Below are 18,508 nucleotides of genomic sequence, written 5' to 3' on the forward strand. Positions count from 1 at the left end.
TCAATGTCACCAGAGGTTTTTCTAACACATCTGCATAATTTTCATTAAAAAAGAATAGAAAACAAACAGTAAATATCACCCCCTTTTAGTGCAATGCTTAACTGAGAGAAGAAAATGTTCAGAAAACCAGTCTGAAGAAAATGCATGTTGACTCCAAATGTTTACAGGGTACATGTATTCTTTTATAGCAGTGATCTGATCTCTGGCAGATTAATTTGCGGACACAAAGGCAGACCTGGGAACTCTAGGTTGATTCCCTAAGTGCTGGCTGTAAACAGCGGTGTCCAATCATTGCTTTCATTTTACATAAGTGATACAGTATTAAATCTCACCATATATATATATGGATGTGTGTGTGTGTGTGTGTGTGTGTGTATCTATGTCTATATGTATACCTCCTCTAAAGATCATTATTAAAAACATCACTTTGCCTTGCCACAATTTTATGTAAAAGATATAAAATATTATCAAAGTAGAGTTTCCTACATTTAAAGAAGAGGAAAAGAGGTATGCAATTTCTCTTTTAAGTTACTCATTCTGATAGAAAATTCCCATTTTAATTCTCTGTCCTGAGCTTATTATCACCATGCTCATCTTCACACCACAGATACTTTCCTGAATAGGTAATTGTAAAACATGTTGAATTTTTTTGTGTAATCAACAAACTGACCATTTAATGTTGTGGTAAATATTTTAGAGGAAATACTACTTTCTAAATTACTCTACCTTTAAAGTGTGGATTTCAGAAAAACTGTGCTCAAAAAACTTTTATTGTAATATTTGACACAAGATGTCATGTTGTATGTTAGATTAGTTTCAGGTGCACAGCATAGTTGATTCGACAATTCTATACATTATTCAGTGCTCATCACGGTAAGTGTAGCCACCATCCGTGACCGTATAACATTACTACAGTATTATTGGCTGTATTCCCTACGTTGCACTTCTCATCTCCATGACTAGTTTCTTTTATAACAACTGGAAGTTTGTGCCTCTTAACCCCCTTCACCTGTTTCACCCATTCCTTCACTCCCCTGCCCTCTGGCAAACACTTGTTTGAGAAAAGCAAGGTTTTTAATGCGTGGGTTACAGCCAAACAAAATTGCAGAAGCTCCAAATGTCAGCCTGTTCGCCAAACAAGCTTCACTACAGAAAACAGGCACGACAAATATTTGTTTTCCCTTTTATCCTTTCCATATACACACTCCCATTAAGGTGGCTTTCAAACTACTCATTGGGAATACAACCATTAAGAACAGATGAGCAGGGCGCCTGGATGGCTCAGTGGGTTAAGCCTCTGCCTTCCGCTCAGGTCATGATCTCAGGGTCCTGGGATCAAGGCCCACATCGGGCTCTCTGCTCAGTGGGGATCCTGCTTCCCCCTCTCTCTCTGCCTGCCTTTCTGCCTACTTGTGACCTCTCTCTCTCTGTCAAATAAATAAATAAAATCTAAAAAAAAAAAGAATAGATGAGCAAACTTATGGATAGACTACTCAATCTGGAAGAGCTTCTACTTCCTGTGGGGTGGGAGGGGAAGATGTCAATCTTCTTTATTCGGTAAGGACTCTCCCAGCCCAGCCCGGGCCTTGCAGGCTACAGAGTGGGGGTTGTCAGGAACAAATGTGGGAAGAAGACAAGCTGAAAGGAAATCTGGCTTGGCAAACTGCAAAAGCAGCACAGAGGGACACTGGTAATTTGCTAAGCATTTCAACCCTACCGCCTAAAGCCATGGACCTTCCTCTGACTGCTCCCAAATTCAAATTGAATGGATACTGGTGGGAAGAGTTATGACAGCTAGAAAGGTTTTCTACCTGACAGGAGAAAATGCTTTGGCCATATCATACGTGCTCGCTGCCCAGGCGCACAAGGACAGCAGCGGTGAAAGAATTCACATCTAATAAGCAAAAGACACAGACATTCTTTTTTCTTTTTTTTTTTTTTAAAGTAATCTCTACTCCCAACACAGGGCTTGAACTCATGACCTCAAGATCATGAGCTGCATGCTCCCCTGACCAAGTCAGGCCGGCACCCCTCATTCTTTTCTTTCTAAATCAAGGAGATGATTTCTTTTTGGAACAGTGGGTGGGAGAAGAGAAGCAAGGCAGTTAGAAACACAAGACAAATTTTAGATCATATAATTCATGACATTTTTCTAAGTACAATTATTAAAATCCCACATTCAAACTAATCATGCATTATGTTCAATCTTGCTAAAGTAATGCAGAGGATGAAGCAGTGTACGTCTTATAATAAAGAATAAAAAAAACCCCACGTTTTCATTTTAATGAGAATTTCAATTTCTTGATACAATATGAGGGACTTCTGGGAAGTTGGGAGTAAGAGAGGTAGAAGAAATGTCAGCAACCAAGCGCAATAGGGGAAGAAATACTGTACGAAATCCATAATGCCATAGCAACTAGTGTAATGTGATGAACACCTGTTTATCAAGTCTGGCCCTACGCAGGTGAAAGGGGAACTGAGAACAGAAGGGGACCAAAGAGCAGCCAGGCGTGTTCACCAGTTAGGAGGAAAACCATTTCAAGGAAGCGCAGGCAGAAATGCTTGGGTGGAGGCTTCTGGCTGAGTGTCTATGACTGTCTGGCTCTGGGGTTTTGCACAGTTCTGAGAACTCGACACCAAGCCCCCAAACCTCCTGGGCACAGGTCCCACTCGGAACAGAAAGTAACTTTGCGCATGGCCATTTGCATTTAGAGAAGCAACTTCAACTTCAGCTATTAAAATTGGATGTCAGTAGGTCAGAGCCACAGAAAGGTCTAAGAATGCTTCGTCTCTCCACGCCCAGGTGACGTAGGATAAAGCTGTCTCCAGGAGTTGGGGGGCGACAAGAAAAACCCACTGACTCTTAATGCTTAATAGAGCCACTGAAGGCAGGCAGGGAGCCAGGCTTTGCATTTACCTTGGCAACTGTACTATTTCTTTCTAGAGTTCTTTTAATTTCGGGGTGAGAGGAAGAAATGAGAAAGATGTGAAACATAATGAAAGTTTTCGTATCCTCTCACAAGAAAATGAGGAATAAAAGGGAAGAGGACAGAAAAAAGAAGACACGCATGCCTTAATTAATGCCTGTGGGGAGGTAAAGCAGGAACAATGTAGTATTATACAGTGGGTCTTAACCAGGGGAGACTTTTGTGCCCATGGGGACATTTGGCAATGACTGGAGACATTTCTGATTGTCACAACTAAGGGGAAATACTATTGCTATGTAGTGAGTAGAGGCAGTAATACACAGGACAGCCTCCCACAAGAAAGTACCTGACCCAAAATGTCACTAGTGTGGGACACTTGGGAGTTGGGAGAAACATGTACTATGAAGATATGCTTCCCTGAATTTCAAAGCGTTACACAATTGCCTTTTATGCAATTTATGCTTCTCCAAAGCAAGTTCCCACTGCAGGTCATGAGGTACCATATATTCAAATCTAACTTTGATATGACCAAACATTTTTAGACTCAATTATAATGTTTTCAAAAAGAAATGCCTATCAAGTTAAGAAAAAAAATTACTAATTAATAAAATGCCAGGACCTCTGGAAAAATCTAATGCTTTGGGATTGGTGCACGGGTTATGAGAGAGAAGGAAAGGGAGAGAACAGGAGAATATTCTTGGCAAGATGAAACAGATGACTAAGTAAATTCTTCTAAACGGAATACAACATGGCAATGTTTTTGTATTTTCTTTAGTTAAGCGTAAGGGAAGAAAACTTTGACAAAAACAAACTACAGAAACCAAAACCTATACAGAAATCTACACACAGGCCAGTCACTGAATATAGGCTATCTGAACGTGATGAAAAGCTAACAGGCTGCTTTATTAGCAAACATTAACAACACGTCAAATAGAAATTTGAAGTTATTAGCCATGTGAGATGTACTGCTATTGAAGTTTTATAATGACCACAACGTTGGAAAACTCCTGTGACAAGGTCCTGAATAAAACTACTTTGGGTTACCTGAGTTACTAAAGTTATATTAGCAAACCCTGTTGACCCAACCTTCAGAATATATCTGGAATCTACATTTTTACTCCCTCACTGCTACCACTCTAGTCCAGCTAGGCAGGACCATCTTCTGTTTCCCTGCTTCCACCTGTGAGCCCCTAGTTCAATGTATCATCAACGAAGCGATGTACTGCTGTTACTGTGGAAAGTCAGATCACAGTCTGTTCAAAACCCTCTGGGGAATCCCCATTTCTCTCAGAGTAGAAGTCAAAGCCCCTCCCCTCCTTTCCTCTCTAACCTCATCTACCTATCCACTCTCCTTACGGCTCAATTCACCCCAGCCTCACTGGCCTCCTTGCTATTCTGCAAATAGGTCTGTTATGCTCCTGCTTTAGTGCCTTCGCACTGGCTGTTCCTTCTACCCAACACGTTCTTCCTTTGCGTATCAGTCAGCCCACCTTCTCTCCTCCTGTGAGTACTTGCTCAGATGTCATCTTTTCAATGCGGTCTTCTCTGACCACCCTGTTTAAAATTACAACCCCTTCTCTAAGTAGTCCCTATCCCTTTGGCCACTCTGTTTCCCTTGCAGCCCCTTTCACATCTTAACCTATTATGTAGTTGACTTATTTATGCTTTGGTTAGCGTTGGTCTCCCTGAATTAGAAAGCCAGCTTATTCCACGGAGGCAGTGACTCTGTTTTGTTCATTGATAGAGCTCCGGTTCTTAGACTACTGCCTCACCCCCCTCCCCCGACAGCACTTGATGCATAGTTTTGGATGAATGTCTTAACAAAAATTTACCCAAATTCATAATTACTGATTAGCTAAATGTGAGTATTCCATTTACCCATATAAAACATATAGATTTCAGGCACTGAAATATAACGAATGTCAACATTAGTGTGTGCTCTGTGTTGAGTGCACTTGCCAACTGGATGATGGTACCTTTTCTTCTTATTTGCAGTTTGAGAATTACTTCTATCTTCACTTCCTCAACATGTTTCTGGGTGCTTCCTCAAACTTATTTGGCATGTGCCTTAGGGATAATAAACTAATAAAATCTCATGCAAAACTAATTCTGAGCCTTTCCTTGAAAAGCCCTTTTGTCTTCATGTAACTTCCCTATGACTCAAGACCAGGCTCAAACATGATCTCTGTGAAGTTTCTCGGGCTCTGTCTTTTAATGTTATTTCCCACCCTCTACCTTGGACAATAATTATTTGTTTGTCTGTAAAGATGGCCACAGATAAATTCCTAATGTTGCCCCTCCAACCAGAAGACACCATCTATTTTTCCTCCTCTTGAATCCACGCTAGTCTTGTAATCTATTGACTAACATAATGCAGAGAACATGACACAGTGTCAACTTCCGGCCTAGGCGTCAAGAGACCTGGCAATTTCCACCTTTGCTTGTTTGGAGCCCCGAGACACCGTCCTGCTGGAAACGGGGCCCCATGAAGACAGAGAGAGAGGGAAGAAGGAGGGAGGGAGGAATACCCTGAATGAGAGACTGCAAAAAGGGCCCAGCAAGCTCCTAGCTGTTCTGGTCATTTCAGTGGACATGCCACAAGACTGAAGCCCATGTGGGTACTAGCCAGGCTGCCTCAGCCCATATTCTGTCAACAGAATCGAGCCGTCCCCATTAAGCTCTGCCCCAAATTATAGAATTGTGAGCAAATAAATAGCAGTTGTTGTGTGAAGTCCCCAAGTTCAGTTATGTGTTGATCTGCAGCCGTCGGTAACAGATACACTGCCTCATCCCCCTACTGAGACCATCATAGTATCTCTAGGGTTCCGAGCACAGCATTGTGCATCAAGTACACACTCGAATATTTATTGAATAAATCGATCAGAAGGTAAATAAGAAGCTGAAGCACAATATTCAAATATAGCTACTTCAGGATTTTATTTGGTTTTGGATGATCATATCAAATACCATGACTAATCAAAAGCTGACTGTATTTTTTTAAATTTTTAAAATATTTTATAATTTTTTTATAAACATATAATCTATTTTTAGCCCCCGGGGTACAGGTCTGTGAATCACCAGGTTTACACACTTCACAGCACTCACCATAGCACATACCCTTCCCAATGTCTATAACCCCCCCCAACCCCCCTCCCCCCAGCAACCCTCAGTTTGTTTTGTGAGATTAAGAGTCTCTTATGGTTTGTCTCCGCCCACCGATCCCATCTTGTTTCATTTATTCTTTCCCTACCCCCCAACCCCCCACGTTGCCTCTCCACTTCCTCATATCAGGGAGATCATATGATAGTTGTCTTTCTCGAATTGACTTATTTCGCTAAGCATAATACCCTCTAGTTCCATCCACATTGTCGCAAATGGCAAGATTTCATTTCTTTTGATGGCTGCATAGTATTCCATTGTATATATATACCACATCTTCTTTATCGATTCATCTGTTGATGGACATCTAGGTTCTTTCCATAGTTTGGCTATTATGGACATTGCTGCTATAAACATTCAGGTGTACGTGCCCTTTCGGACCACTACATTTGTATCTTTACGGTAAATACCCAATAGTGCAATTGCTGGGTCACGGGGTAGCTCTATTTTCAACTTTTTGAGGAACCTCCATGCTGTTTTCCAGAGTGGTTGCACCAGCTTGCATTCCCACCAACAGTGTAGGAGGGTTCCCCTTTCTCCGCATCCTCGCCAGCATCTGTCATTTCCTGACTTGTTAATTTTAGCCATTCTGACTGGTGTGAGGTGGTATCTCATTGTGGTTTTGATTTGTATTTCCCTGATGCCGAGTCATGTGGAGCAAAAAAGCTGACTGTATTATTGAAAGTATTACAGTACAGTATGTTGTCACTCATTACTTATTATATGATGTTCATATAATTACTCTTCAAGAACAGAATTCAAAAATTGCCTCCTGAGCAAAAGTGTTTCTAAAGCAGTGCTATTATATGAACTAAAAATCTATTTACACAATTTTAAGTTTTCAAAGTGTCATTTTTATCATCTATTTTATAATATATATGAGGAGATACACTTTACTATTTATATTTGCATTTTCTTATATTAATTAAATGCAGGAGAGTAACACAGCCTGCTACTATCATTGACAATTTCCCTCCTTTAACTTTTTTACACTTGTTATTCTCTTTATTTGTGTAACCGAAAAATACTTTTTTATAAAAGTGCTACGTATCCTTTGGGTTCTTCAGTGCTGAGTATTGATAATAAGACTCTCCTTTTCCTATCACATTTGGAAAGAGTAAGATTTTTACAACTAAAGTATATTCTGTACATTTTTTTTTCATTTGCTATGGTAACATTCCACTGGACTGTTTTGGAATTGCTCACGCTTTACCTCAGCTTATTTTTTGTTGTTATTATTATTATTATTATTATTACATTCAGTTAGCCATTGTATAGTACATCATTAGTTTCTGATGTAGTGTTCAATGATTCATAACTTGCGTGTAACACCCAATGCTCATCACAACAGATGCCCTCCTTAGTACCCATTACCCAGTTACTCCATCTCCCCACTCCCTCTCCCCTCTGAAACCCTCAGTTTATTTCCTGGGGTCCATAATCTTTCATGATTCATCTCCATCTCTGATTCTCCTTCTTCAGATTTCCCTTCCTTCCCTTATGGTTTTATCTCAGCTTATAACCACAATAATTTAGTTAAAATTTCCCAAACGTTCTAGAAAATTTAACTAAACTCTACTAAATTTCTTAACCATTAAAATATAGTGAAGAGGCCAGGCCTCTGATAATACGTTTTGAGAGAAGGAGAGCCCCATGTCTGTAGATGCTGTGTGTTAGAGAGAGGCCAGCGACAAAATACCAGAGAGAGAAAGTGGACAATAGGGCTAGGGAGACCTCAGGGGCACTTAGCTATCTGAGGCCTTGGAGGGGGCTGGGTATCAGGAGGAAGGCCCACTGTTTTACTTTCTGGCCTGCCTCCATGTTCTGCCTGACACCATTATGAGCCAGGCACTGACAGTTCTCATGAACTTGATACTGGGAAGAAATAGGCAGAAAGACCGAATAATAGTAGTAGGCACATTCCTAAGGGTGCAAAACTATTACATTTTTATTTATGATTTCAGACTATGTTAAAGAACTATGTGCAAAAATGCTATTATGTATGCAACACTATGACAATATAAGCATATAATTAACTTTTACTATATAAACCAAATAACCAATATAAACCAATTTCCCCCCAATTAACTTAGGATTATTATTTGGTTCTTCCTATTTGTTGGATTTTTCATTTCTCTCTTAAACACATAATGGCAAAAGAGGAATAACAATTTCAGAATACATGTACATTTTAATAAGAATAAGGAAACTGAAATGATAAAAGTGTTCCTGTTAAGAATGAATATGACTCTTCAAATATGAAGTAGTTAAAAAAATAAAGTAGTTAAATAAATGTTAATTTGGAAGTAAAATTAACCTTAAGGTGCTCTCTATAAGAATATTAAAGAAACACTTCTGATCATTATCACTTTTATCAGTTTCTCTTCATAAACATTAAAGTTAGTGATAAAATATGGTTTCATTTATTTGTGGAGCATAACAAATAACATGGAGGACATGGGGAGATGGAGAGGAGAAGGTAGTTAAGGGAAATTGGAAGGGGAGGTGAACCATGAGAGACTATGGACTCTGAAAAACAACCTGAGGGTTTTGAAGGGGCAGGGGGTGGGAGGTTGGGGGAACCAGGTGGTGGGTATTGGAGAGGGTATGGATTGCATGGAGCACTGGGTGTGGTGCAAAAACATTGAATACTGTTAGGCTGAAAAGAAATTTTTAAAAAAAAGTGATAAAAATGACTTACCTTCACATCCCTGTGAATTATGTTATTATCATGACAATAGCGTAGAGCTTCCAGTATCTGTCTCATGTAATGACTGTAGAAAAACAAAAGAAATCTCAAACTGTAATAAAAATTTTTTATTTTTAAAACTTAATATACAGTGTCCCTAGTTTGTAACTCCCATCTTCATATTCACTGCCCATGGACACTTCTCATTTGAGCAGACAAGTCTTGTGAAAGGTGAGGCTTAATAATGAAAAAGTTGGCAGACCCATGAGTTTATAAGCTTCATGAAGAAATATTGCGTTCTGTATTTTCTAAGATAACCAAATCAAAAGAATTTCACAGTTCATAAGTAAAATAGCTCGGCAAATGAAAAATTCAAGCTGAAAACATGGGGCGGGGTGGGGGGAGCGAGTCTCTGACACTCGGTTAATTCTACTTAGTTACAGTGGATTGCTATTAAGTGAACAGTGCTCAGAGGTGCACCATGGATTCTGACTAAAGGAATGGGAGCCTTTTATCTGCCAGCAGAGGCTGGCTCTCTGCCTTATTTCCATTTAGCTTTAAGTACAAACAAGAGGAAAGAACCTCTTTATGTGTACAATCTCTTTTTGCAAGGAAAGGAGTTTTAGCTGGGGCATCTCTTAACAAAGCAGAGTTGTTCTGGGCTGAAATCCTAGGAAGTCAGACTCATCACGTGGCCAGCGGGGGTCTGTAGCGGCTCCCCGGAAGGTCCAGGGGAAAAACACAGGAGAAGTCAGCATTATAAAGAACAGTCCTTAAAAAGTGCTAACAGGGTCAACCAGCAACAGGGTGTGACCAGAGTAAGGACGTGTATTCGGTATTACTTCACAGCTTACTTTGACTTCCCTCAGTCCCTTAATTCTAGGTTCTTCTTCCTCTAATTCTATTTTTCCCTGTTGAGTGTCTTCTTATCCTCTCTTCCTCTATATTTTACTCCCTTCCTATCTCTCTCTTTTTCCTATTATCCCCCTCCTTTTTCATTTTCCCCTTTTCCTTCCCAAACAGGCATGACATAGAAATGCAAGATATGCAATGTTATTTATTGTATTTATTGAATTTTTGTCTTTCCAGATCTTCTATTCTTCACACTTTACATAAAAACGAAATAATTTACCAGTACTTGCAAATGCCCTTGTATGCATCCTTGTGACAAAAAAAAAAAAAATCCCCACTCCTGATATACAACTAAGAGGCATTTCCATCAAGTTCCCTCTCAGGTATACACTACCATCAAAACTCACATGAATGTCCCTCTCCTTGACATGTGCATTACTTCATGAACTACAATCGATCAGAAGGTTCCATTTTTTAAATGCAAGGTAGGAGAAAAAACCCAACCCCAGACTCTGTTTCTACACTTATCATTGTCTCCCCACACCTGGGTTCTAAAGCAGAGAACTTAGCTCATACTGTCCTTAGTTCTCTGGTCAATTTTTCTTACTTTGCAGATACACACAAAAGGGGCTGTGGTCATATACTCTTTGCCTGGGCCTGCGAAGCCTACAATTAAGTTTCTGTTTAAGTTAGGGGTTCTTAACTTGGCCCTTTCCTGGCTCAAATCAGGGTTTGAAGGCTATGTGGCCCCCTGAAATGGCAGAGACAAAAGTGAAAGTGCTTTGTAAACTCTGAACCGTGCTACAAAGGGGAAATCATTATTATTACAATATTATTATTATTGTTAAGTTTAATCAAAGGTTGAGGAACAGCCTATTCGTGCATCTAGATGTGAACATTAGAATAGTGGGTACGTTTAAATTAGGTAATTTGGACATAGCTTATACCTATAGTATGGACTACTTTGGATACACAGTACTAAGAGAGCCACTGATATGTCTTTAGCCTGAAGAAAAGTCCTATCTCAAAGCCTCATTAAGAAAAAAAAAAACAAAACCTCAGCGAATGAGCAGTTTTCATCTAATTATCAGAGTGCTCAATTATTTGACCCAGGTATATATACATATCAGAATCTCTGGAGTGTGTTGGGGGAAGATACAATTTTTTTCTCCCCAGATATTACAGATTTAAAGTGATCTTTCTCCACCCTCCCAGTCATGACTCTGGGAGGCTGTGCACGTGAATAGTGTGCAAGCAGAATAAAGAGAGAAGCAAAAATCCACCCACACTGCCTAGAATTGCTGACTAAACTTTAATTAGAAAGCTTCATTTTCATGAATCATCACGGTGGCCTATACTTTCAGAGAAACTTCGCAATATATAAGTTTGTCTCTATCTCCTGTAAGGATCAGGAATGAGGACAACTCAGTGGGAGGAAAGAACTGAGGCCTGCAATCCACTCACTTCCTGTGGAAGCCTGCATTTCCGGGGTGGTGGAAGAAAGGAGGGAAGGAGACTCTAGGTAAAGAGATGAACACTCTTGCGAGGCAGAAGAGACCTTGTCTCTGAAATGCTCTTAAGAGAATGTCCGGGGCTAAGGATTACCTGTGGTAAATAGAATCCGGGATCTTTGAGGTATGGCTCGCTTCCTGGAGGAGGTCATGGAAGCTATATGACTCCTTGAGGCATACAATGGAGACGTCTTGTGACTGCAAGGCTCCCCTGTGTGTGTGGGATCCCACAGACCTCATGTCGATACCTCATCTACTCTGGGCCACAGGTGCATTTCTGATGTGGGAAGCTGCCCTTGAAAACCCAGACTTTTTTGTTTCAGCTGAGCCTTTAGATTGCCTGTATCCTTGTAATTATTTAGTAAAGCTTGGTACTAGGTAAGAAGATCGCTCTGATTTGTAGGAGTGTGATTTGATAATCTGATTCTGTATGTTAGTGCCTTCCACAACTCATCGCCTCTGAAAGAACAGAGGTAATCACTAATTAGGCTGTAAGGACTGTATGCAGTTTCCTTTTATGCCATGCTTTGCTGCTTCTCTTGAAGCTCAGCCAGTTGGAGAAAAACATTATCAATTGGATTTCTTGGTGCCTCAGAGTCTTCTTGCAGTTGGTCTCACTAGAATACTGATGCAAACTAAATTTCTCAACGATCAATCACAGAATCAGAGGAGGCGGGCAGGTTAGAAGTCATCCAGTTGAACGCTCTCCAGCCCGAGGAAGGCTCTACATGCACTTGTTGTACGGTCACTGATTTTCTGCAAAGGGCACATGCCTAATACTGCTTTCTGAGGATGCCCCCCCCCCCCCCGGCCTTTTGTCCTTATTTAGGAAGGGTCTTTAATAAATTGTGCCAAATTTCTCTCTTTGCAGTGTCGCTGACTGGTCCTGAGGCCACTCTTTACTGGACTATTCTGGAAAGTTCCTTTTGTGTCACTGTATGGCATCATCTCTACATAGGACTATTCTCCCTATCCTGATGCCCAGGACAGTGGCATAGATAGGCTCGAAGTTGAGGAAAAGCCATAGAGATGAGTGGGGAACAGAGTACAAATGGTAGTGGTTGAACATCAACTCCGAGCACATCCACCAGGTACCCAAGCGTTACTGTGGTTCAAAAGGAAAAAAGTCCTCTTCCTTCATCAGACTTCACTGTTCTATAAACTCAATGTTCAGAATTTTTAGTTTTCCCTATCTGATGATGCTATTGAAAGAGATCAATGTGGGAAAGTTCAAAAGGCAGGCTGTCTCAAATTCTTGAAGAAGTAAATATGCATAATAATGCCCAAGGGTCTGAGAGTTTCATTTAGTTGAATAAAGTGGTTTACTGCTGTATCATAAGAAAACTCAAGATCACATTGACTATTCTGGTATTAAAGAATGCTTTTAAATTCCGAAGCACAATACATAATAAAAATTTTATATTATGATATAAACTCAAAACTAATAGAAAAATGGGATTTAAAAAAAACTCACTAGAGTTGTGGGTTTGAATCCTTTAACATATTATGGTTGGTAACTGAGGAGACCCATGTATTAAAAAGGCAACCCACTGAAGTGGGTATTTATGATATGATTGAATGCCACCAAAGCAGAAAGCTGTATTGCTATAAATCTATAGGCAAGTGGCCTAGTGCATGGCTCTTGTGATTTTTCAACTTTACTCCTTATTTTGAGCCATTGGTTCCTTACAACTTGACTTAGAACAATGGCCACCATTTGCTTGGGAGATCACACACTGGCCTGAAGCAAATACATTTAGCAGGAGCACTGTGCTTTTATATCTATTCCTTCCTCTGTTCTGGGCATTTCGTCAGATTAATTGGCCACATAACAATTCACTATCACCAAAAGACAAAGTGAAGAACTAATAAGGCACATCCGCTCAAAATAAAGATAGAACACACAAAAAACCCCCAAATCTGATTCTTCATGGTTGCTGAGCTATCAAATCCCTCTCTGAACAAAAGTCATCAGAAATGGTAAAGACAGCAGTACTATGTTAAGCTGTAAGCCTGTATTAATAGATAAATGCATGGTTCAATATTTTGAGTTTCCAGTTGCTACTTTGGTTCCACTAAAGCACTAAGACAGACATGCTCCTTGTAGGAAAGACTGGCAATAAAGTCATCATCAGTTCAAAAAGCAGGTCACTTTATGTGATTTGTCACTTCCTTCTTTTATTTCCACCTTGACCTCTGGGGAGTCCATATGAATGACATACCTGGCAACAGCTTCACTGTATACAAAACCAGCGTCAGCTCGTTTTACGATTTCAAAACACAGATCTGCTCCATCCATACTGTGGAAAAATATGAAAAAGAATGTCAGAGGAAATTCCAGGAAGAAAACACTGAAAATGAATAGGCTGTAATGAAGTTATTAGTTGGCTTACGGCTAATGATTCTTTTTTTTTTTTAAAGATTTTATTTATTTATTTGACAGAGAGAGAGATAGAGAGGGAACACAAGCAGGGGGAGTAGGAGTGGGAGAATCAGTCTCCCCGCCGAGCAGGGAGCCCGATGCGGAACTCGATCCCAGGACCCCGGAATCATGACTTGAGCCAAAGGCAGACGCTTAACCCACTGAGCCACCCAGTGCCCCACAGCTAATGATTCTAACAAGTTATTTCAACCTCCTTTTTTTCAATGAAAAAGAGACAAATTATAAAGGATATTATAACCATCTTAACACTGAAAATCTACATGGAAAAACATAAAGAACAAGAAAATGGTAGCATCAAATAACATAAGGTGTCAAAAATTCACCCTAAGTTTCCTTTAAGTTATCGCAACAAAAAGTCTCAGAAAATGGCAATGCTGGGGGTTGTGGGCACATTTTTGAGTCAAGTTCCAAAATTATCGGTACCTAGTCATGTCTTGCAATATTTTAAGAATCCACAAGGATTCTAAAATATTTCACTATACTTATCACCACTAAATGGGAACTCAGGCTGTATACCATAGAAGGAAAAAAGTAGCTAATTCATAATTTATTTTTGCTTACTCTTCCATTACCAAAGTCAACTGCTACCAACATATTCTAACACACTGATGTGTTGGTGACGGAATGGTACTATTTTGCCACAAACTTAAACGTGGGTCTTTTTTATTTCTCAGCAGATCAGTAAGGCCTCTTGTGTCGGCCACACCTTGCCTCTTCTACCTATCCTATCTAATGGCTCTTCAAGGATACCTCGCTCTCTAGGCAGGCTAATGTTATTACTATCCCCTGAACATACAGTTTTCTTTTTTCTCACATGCTTCTGCACGTATTGCTCCTCATATTCAAAACCTACGTCAATCCAAGGTCCCATTCCAATCCCACCCTTCCCAGAAAGCCCCCTCAGTGGATTACCAGCCACATAAAGGCTTTCATTTGCTTAAATTCTCTAACAACCCTATATGTCCATATCATTGTATTTGGCACTTACATACACTTAGCATTTTTCAATACATATATATATGAGACTTTGCCAGATCATATCTATTAATGAAATTATTCAAATATTAATAGTGGGCCAATATCTTTATAATGCTTTCAGGCTTATGAAATGTTTTCAAATGCAGTATTTCACCCATTCACTTATTCAGGAGCTAAGACTGCAATAGATCTGCTACAGGTATTACACTGAAGATACAGAGACTTCTAGAAGGGAAAGTAGAGAAACTATTCATTACTATTACTAATAATTACTAATTAGGCATTAATAACAAATAATCACTAATAATATTATTTACCAAGTATCATGGGAAACACTCCTTGTTATATCTCCATTCTCAGTCACCCCATGACATCAGCATCCTTTTCATTCTCAAATAATCTAAGTAAACAAGTATGTGACAGGGACAGGATTCAAATCTGTATCTATATTCAATGCTCTTCCCGTTGTCTACAGCTACACCTGCTAGGTGTGCAAGGAGCAAATGCACATATGCAAGCTCAACAGTGCAACAATAGGGTAGCCCTAAAGAACGAGTATGTTTTATACCTTCAAAATACTCCCACCCGATACCCAGCAGAAGACTGAGCACACAGTAAATAGTCATGAGTAATTGACTATATTATTTATTTTAAAATTTTTATTATTTATTTTTAAAAAAGATTTTATTTATTTGACAGAGACAGATCACAAGTAGGCAGAGAGGGAGGGGGAAGCAGGCTCCCTGCCAAGCAGAGAGCCCAATGCGGGGCTCGATCCCAGGACCCTGGGATCATGACCTGAGCTGAAGGCAGAGGCTTAACCCACTGAGCCACCCAGGTGCCCTGACTACATTATTTAAAACTTGGTGTGGTTTTAGGTCAGTGCAAACACTTTCACATTTATACAAAGCTTTACAACACTTGCCTGGTTTCCAATTCACAGCACATGAACATTTTCCAATGTCAATGCATAAAATGATCTTTGTGATGGTCTAGTCTACTCTGAAGTAGGGTAGTGACCATTTTCCACCATCAGAAATAAACCCTGAATGAACATGGTCACACATCTTGTGAACAATCGTGATCACCTGTTAGAGTAGAAGTCCTATAAGCAGAGTTGTACTTGTCCTATAGGTCAAGGGGCACATACAATAACACTTCTGACACATTCCTGGCAAAAAGTTAACACAGTGTACCTGCTCCTACTAATTGTGAAAGTATCCTTTCCTCTCCACCTCACGTCCACTAGGAGGACTATTCCTTTTGAATCTTGCCAATCAGATAGGAGGGTGAAAAAGTCACAGTTGCTTTAGTTTGCATTTCCTTGATTGCTAGACGGTGAATACTTTTCAATTCTTTGTATTGGGAGGAGGAAAAAAAATACTATTTTTAAAGCAGGCTGCGGTTTAAGCTGGTTGTTTGACCTAGGAGCACTAAAAGACCCCTGACAATGACGGAATTACAGTTTTTGTTTGGACGGTCTCCTTTTTAACTGTGGAATGTGAGGACGAGCACTGTTCAGCTCAGATGAGAGAAGGGTTAGGCAAAGGAGAGTACAACTGATTGCATCACCAAGCAGTAAGAGCCTGGGAGCTCTCCTGAAAGCTAGAGGAAGATTTTTTTGGAGGGACCTAAAAGAGGGGGAAAAAGGAATCTTAGGGGTAGAAGATAGTCAAGTGGTGAGAGGCTAATACTTAAAGAGGGAACCAGTCAGTGAGAGAAAACTGGGAATTATTTACTGCCCTGTAATGTAACTACCAGCATGGATCAGCCCATTTCTTTCTTGACATTTCTGAAATACTGCTCTTTGAAATGATAGTCTCTACACATGTACAGACACATGTATTTTCAGGTTTCTACTCTTTCCTACTGACCCATCTATTCTTGTATCCAGTAACCACACCATTTTTAATACTGTGTTTTTTATTTTAATTTTTAAAGGTAAGCTCCATACCCAACATGGGGCTTGAACACATGACCCTGAGATCAAGAGTCACATGTTCTACTGACTGAACCTGTCAGGCACTCCTATAATAGCATATTTTAATATTTGGAAAAATAAGTCATTTCATTATTATTCTTTGTCAATATTTTCTTCTGAATTATTTTCTCCGTGCTGAATTTTAAAATCAGTTTGTCAAATGCTAAACATTTTTAATATTTTGGTGGAGACAGTATTATATTTATAAACTTGTAGAAATTAACATTTTTCTCATATTCTCATCTACAAACATGATACTTCCTTTCATGTCTCTAAGTTGCAATTTTAAGGTTTTCTTCATACTGGCTCCAAATATCGATTATTGGGATTTTTCCCATAGGATACTTTCAGTTGCTCTTATAAATGGGATCATTTTGCCACTGTACTTTTTTAAATACAATAGTCCATAACCAGGGGTACCAAACAAAATCACCTATGTAATTTTTAAAAATGCAGGCACCTTCTTTGAGGAGTTAGTCTGAAAGTCAGTCATCACTGTGAAAGTAATCTTCTATTAAAGCTGTTTGATTAGTTATTTGTATCACTGATATTAAAGTAAAAGAGGCAATTCATTAATTTTTAAATTTTATGAGATATGGAGAAGCCAAAAATATTATTTACACATTTTACTCATCACTGAAATTTAAAATATATGTATTCATAATATAATCTACATATAACAACTTTGAACAAAAAGTTTGATGCCTCGGGGCACCTGGGTGGCTCAGTGGTTTAAAGCCTCTGCCTTCAGCTCAGGTCATGATCTTGGGGTCCTGGGATCGAGCTCCGCATCGGGCTCTCTGCTCGGCAGGGAGCCTGCTTCCTCCTCTCTCTCTCTCTCTGCCTGCCTCTCTGCCTACTTGTGATCTCTGTCAAATAAATAAATAAAATCTTAAAAAAAAAAGTTTGATGCCTCAAATCTTTGGTAATCTTTATTTGATAATACTTCTAAAAACAAGTGTAAGGTTTCTTTTATTGCTTTTCTCTTTGCTTCCCATCTTAAGGTGTTTCTAGGGCTGCCAAGCTTCAAAAAGTGCGTTCTAAATTTCCTCGCTTGGTTCCATTCCGAGGGAGTAAAATAAGAGGGAGAAGAAACCTTGCTTTAGAAGGGTATGGGGGAATGCTTCTATCCTATACACAGAGAAAAACCATAGGAGGTTTACTCTGACTTGTAAAAAGTGGTGAGATCATGAATGATCTTAGCTTTCCCTTCCTTTCATCTGTCTGAATTTTCAAAATTTTAGAATAAAACATGTTTTACTTATATAATTAAAAAAATATCCAAACAGATATGCCCAATAAAACAGATCACAGGTCTAGAGGCAAAATGTATGGGTGGTCGTATGTGGAAGGGATTAGAATATGCCACCCCAAAATATGCCACTTTGGCATAGGATGATTTTGAGCTGAAGGCAATTGAAAAACAGCAGGAAGAACAGGAGCAACAGGAAGAACTCTCTCCTGTTCTCCATTCTGCCTAAAAATAGGGTTGAAATTTCCCTTTGCAAAGGTGTTCCCCCTCTCATGTACTAGGAAGACAACTACTCTCATCTGTATGACAAATTTTACTAAACAAATCTTATTCACTACACATTTCTTAGTCCCCTTCCCACCACTTACCTCCAACCTGAGACACCCAAACTCCCCACCTCTTCCCTTGTCTAGTCGCTTCATACTTTATTATTCTTTGTTAAAACGGTATATAAGTGTCTGGATCTAACTCCCTCTTTGTGGTTTTCACTTTTTTCCTGTGAGGCTGCCCCCTCACCCCACTGGTCCTGCTGTGTACAGACAAAATAAGTGTTTGCTCTTGTTAGCCTCAGGTTGGTCAGTTTAATTCAACTTAATCAAATTAATTTAACTCTCTTCTACAACGTATTTTCTGTAAAAGCAGAAAAAGGGGGCTTGTAGCACGGACACTCACACTTGATTGTATGAAGAAATGCTTCTCAACTTAACTATGGTGAA

At 39.5% G+C, this 18,508-nt stretch overlaps 1 protein-coding gene across 13 annotated transcripts in view; it reads right to left on the reverse strand.

The window, feature by feature from the left end:
* The window catches only part of CASK (calcium/calmodulin dependent serine protein kinase), a 354,889-nt gene that overhangs the window by 175,032 nt on the left and 161,349 nt on the right, over positions 1-18,508 (reverse strand). For all 13 annotated transcript variants that reach the window (XM_032842480.1, XM_032842489.1, XM_032842484.1 and 10 more), the window contains exons 4-5: positions 13,361-13,438; positions 8,788-8,860 (exon numbers count right to left, since the gene is read on the reverse strand). In XM_032842480.1, coding sequence (XP_032698371.1) covers positions 8,788-8,860; positions 13,361-13,438 — 151 coding nt within the window. The remainder of the gene's footprint in view (positions 1-8,787; positions 8,861-13,360; positions 13,439-18,508) is intronic.

The sequence above is a fragment of the Lontra canadensis genome, unplaced genomic scaffold (assembly GCF_010015895.1).
Source record: "Lontra canadensis isolate GAN:19392208 unplaced genomic scaffold, GSC_riverotter_1.0 scaffold131, whole genome shotgun sequence".
Classification (NCBI taxonomy): Eukaryota; Metazoa; Chordata; class Mammalia; order Carnivora; family Mustelidae; genus Lontra; species Lontra canadensis.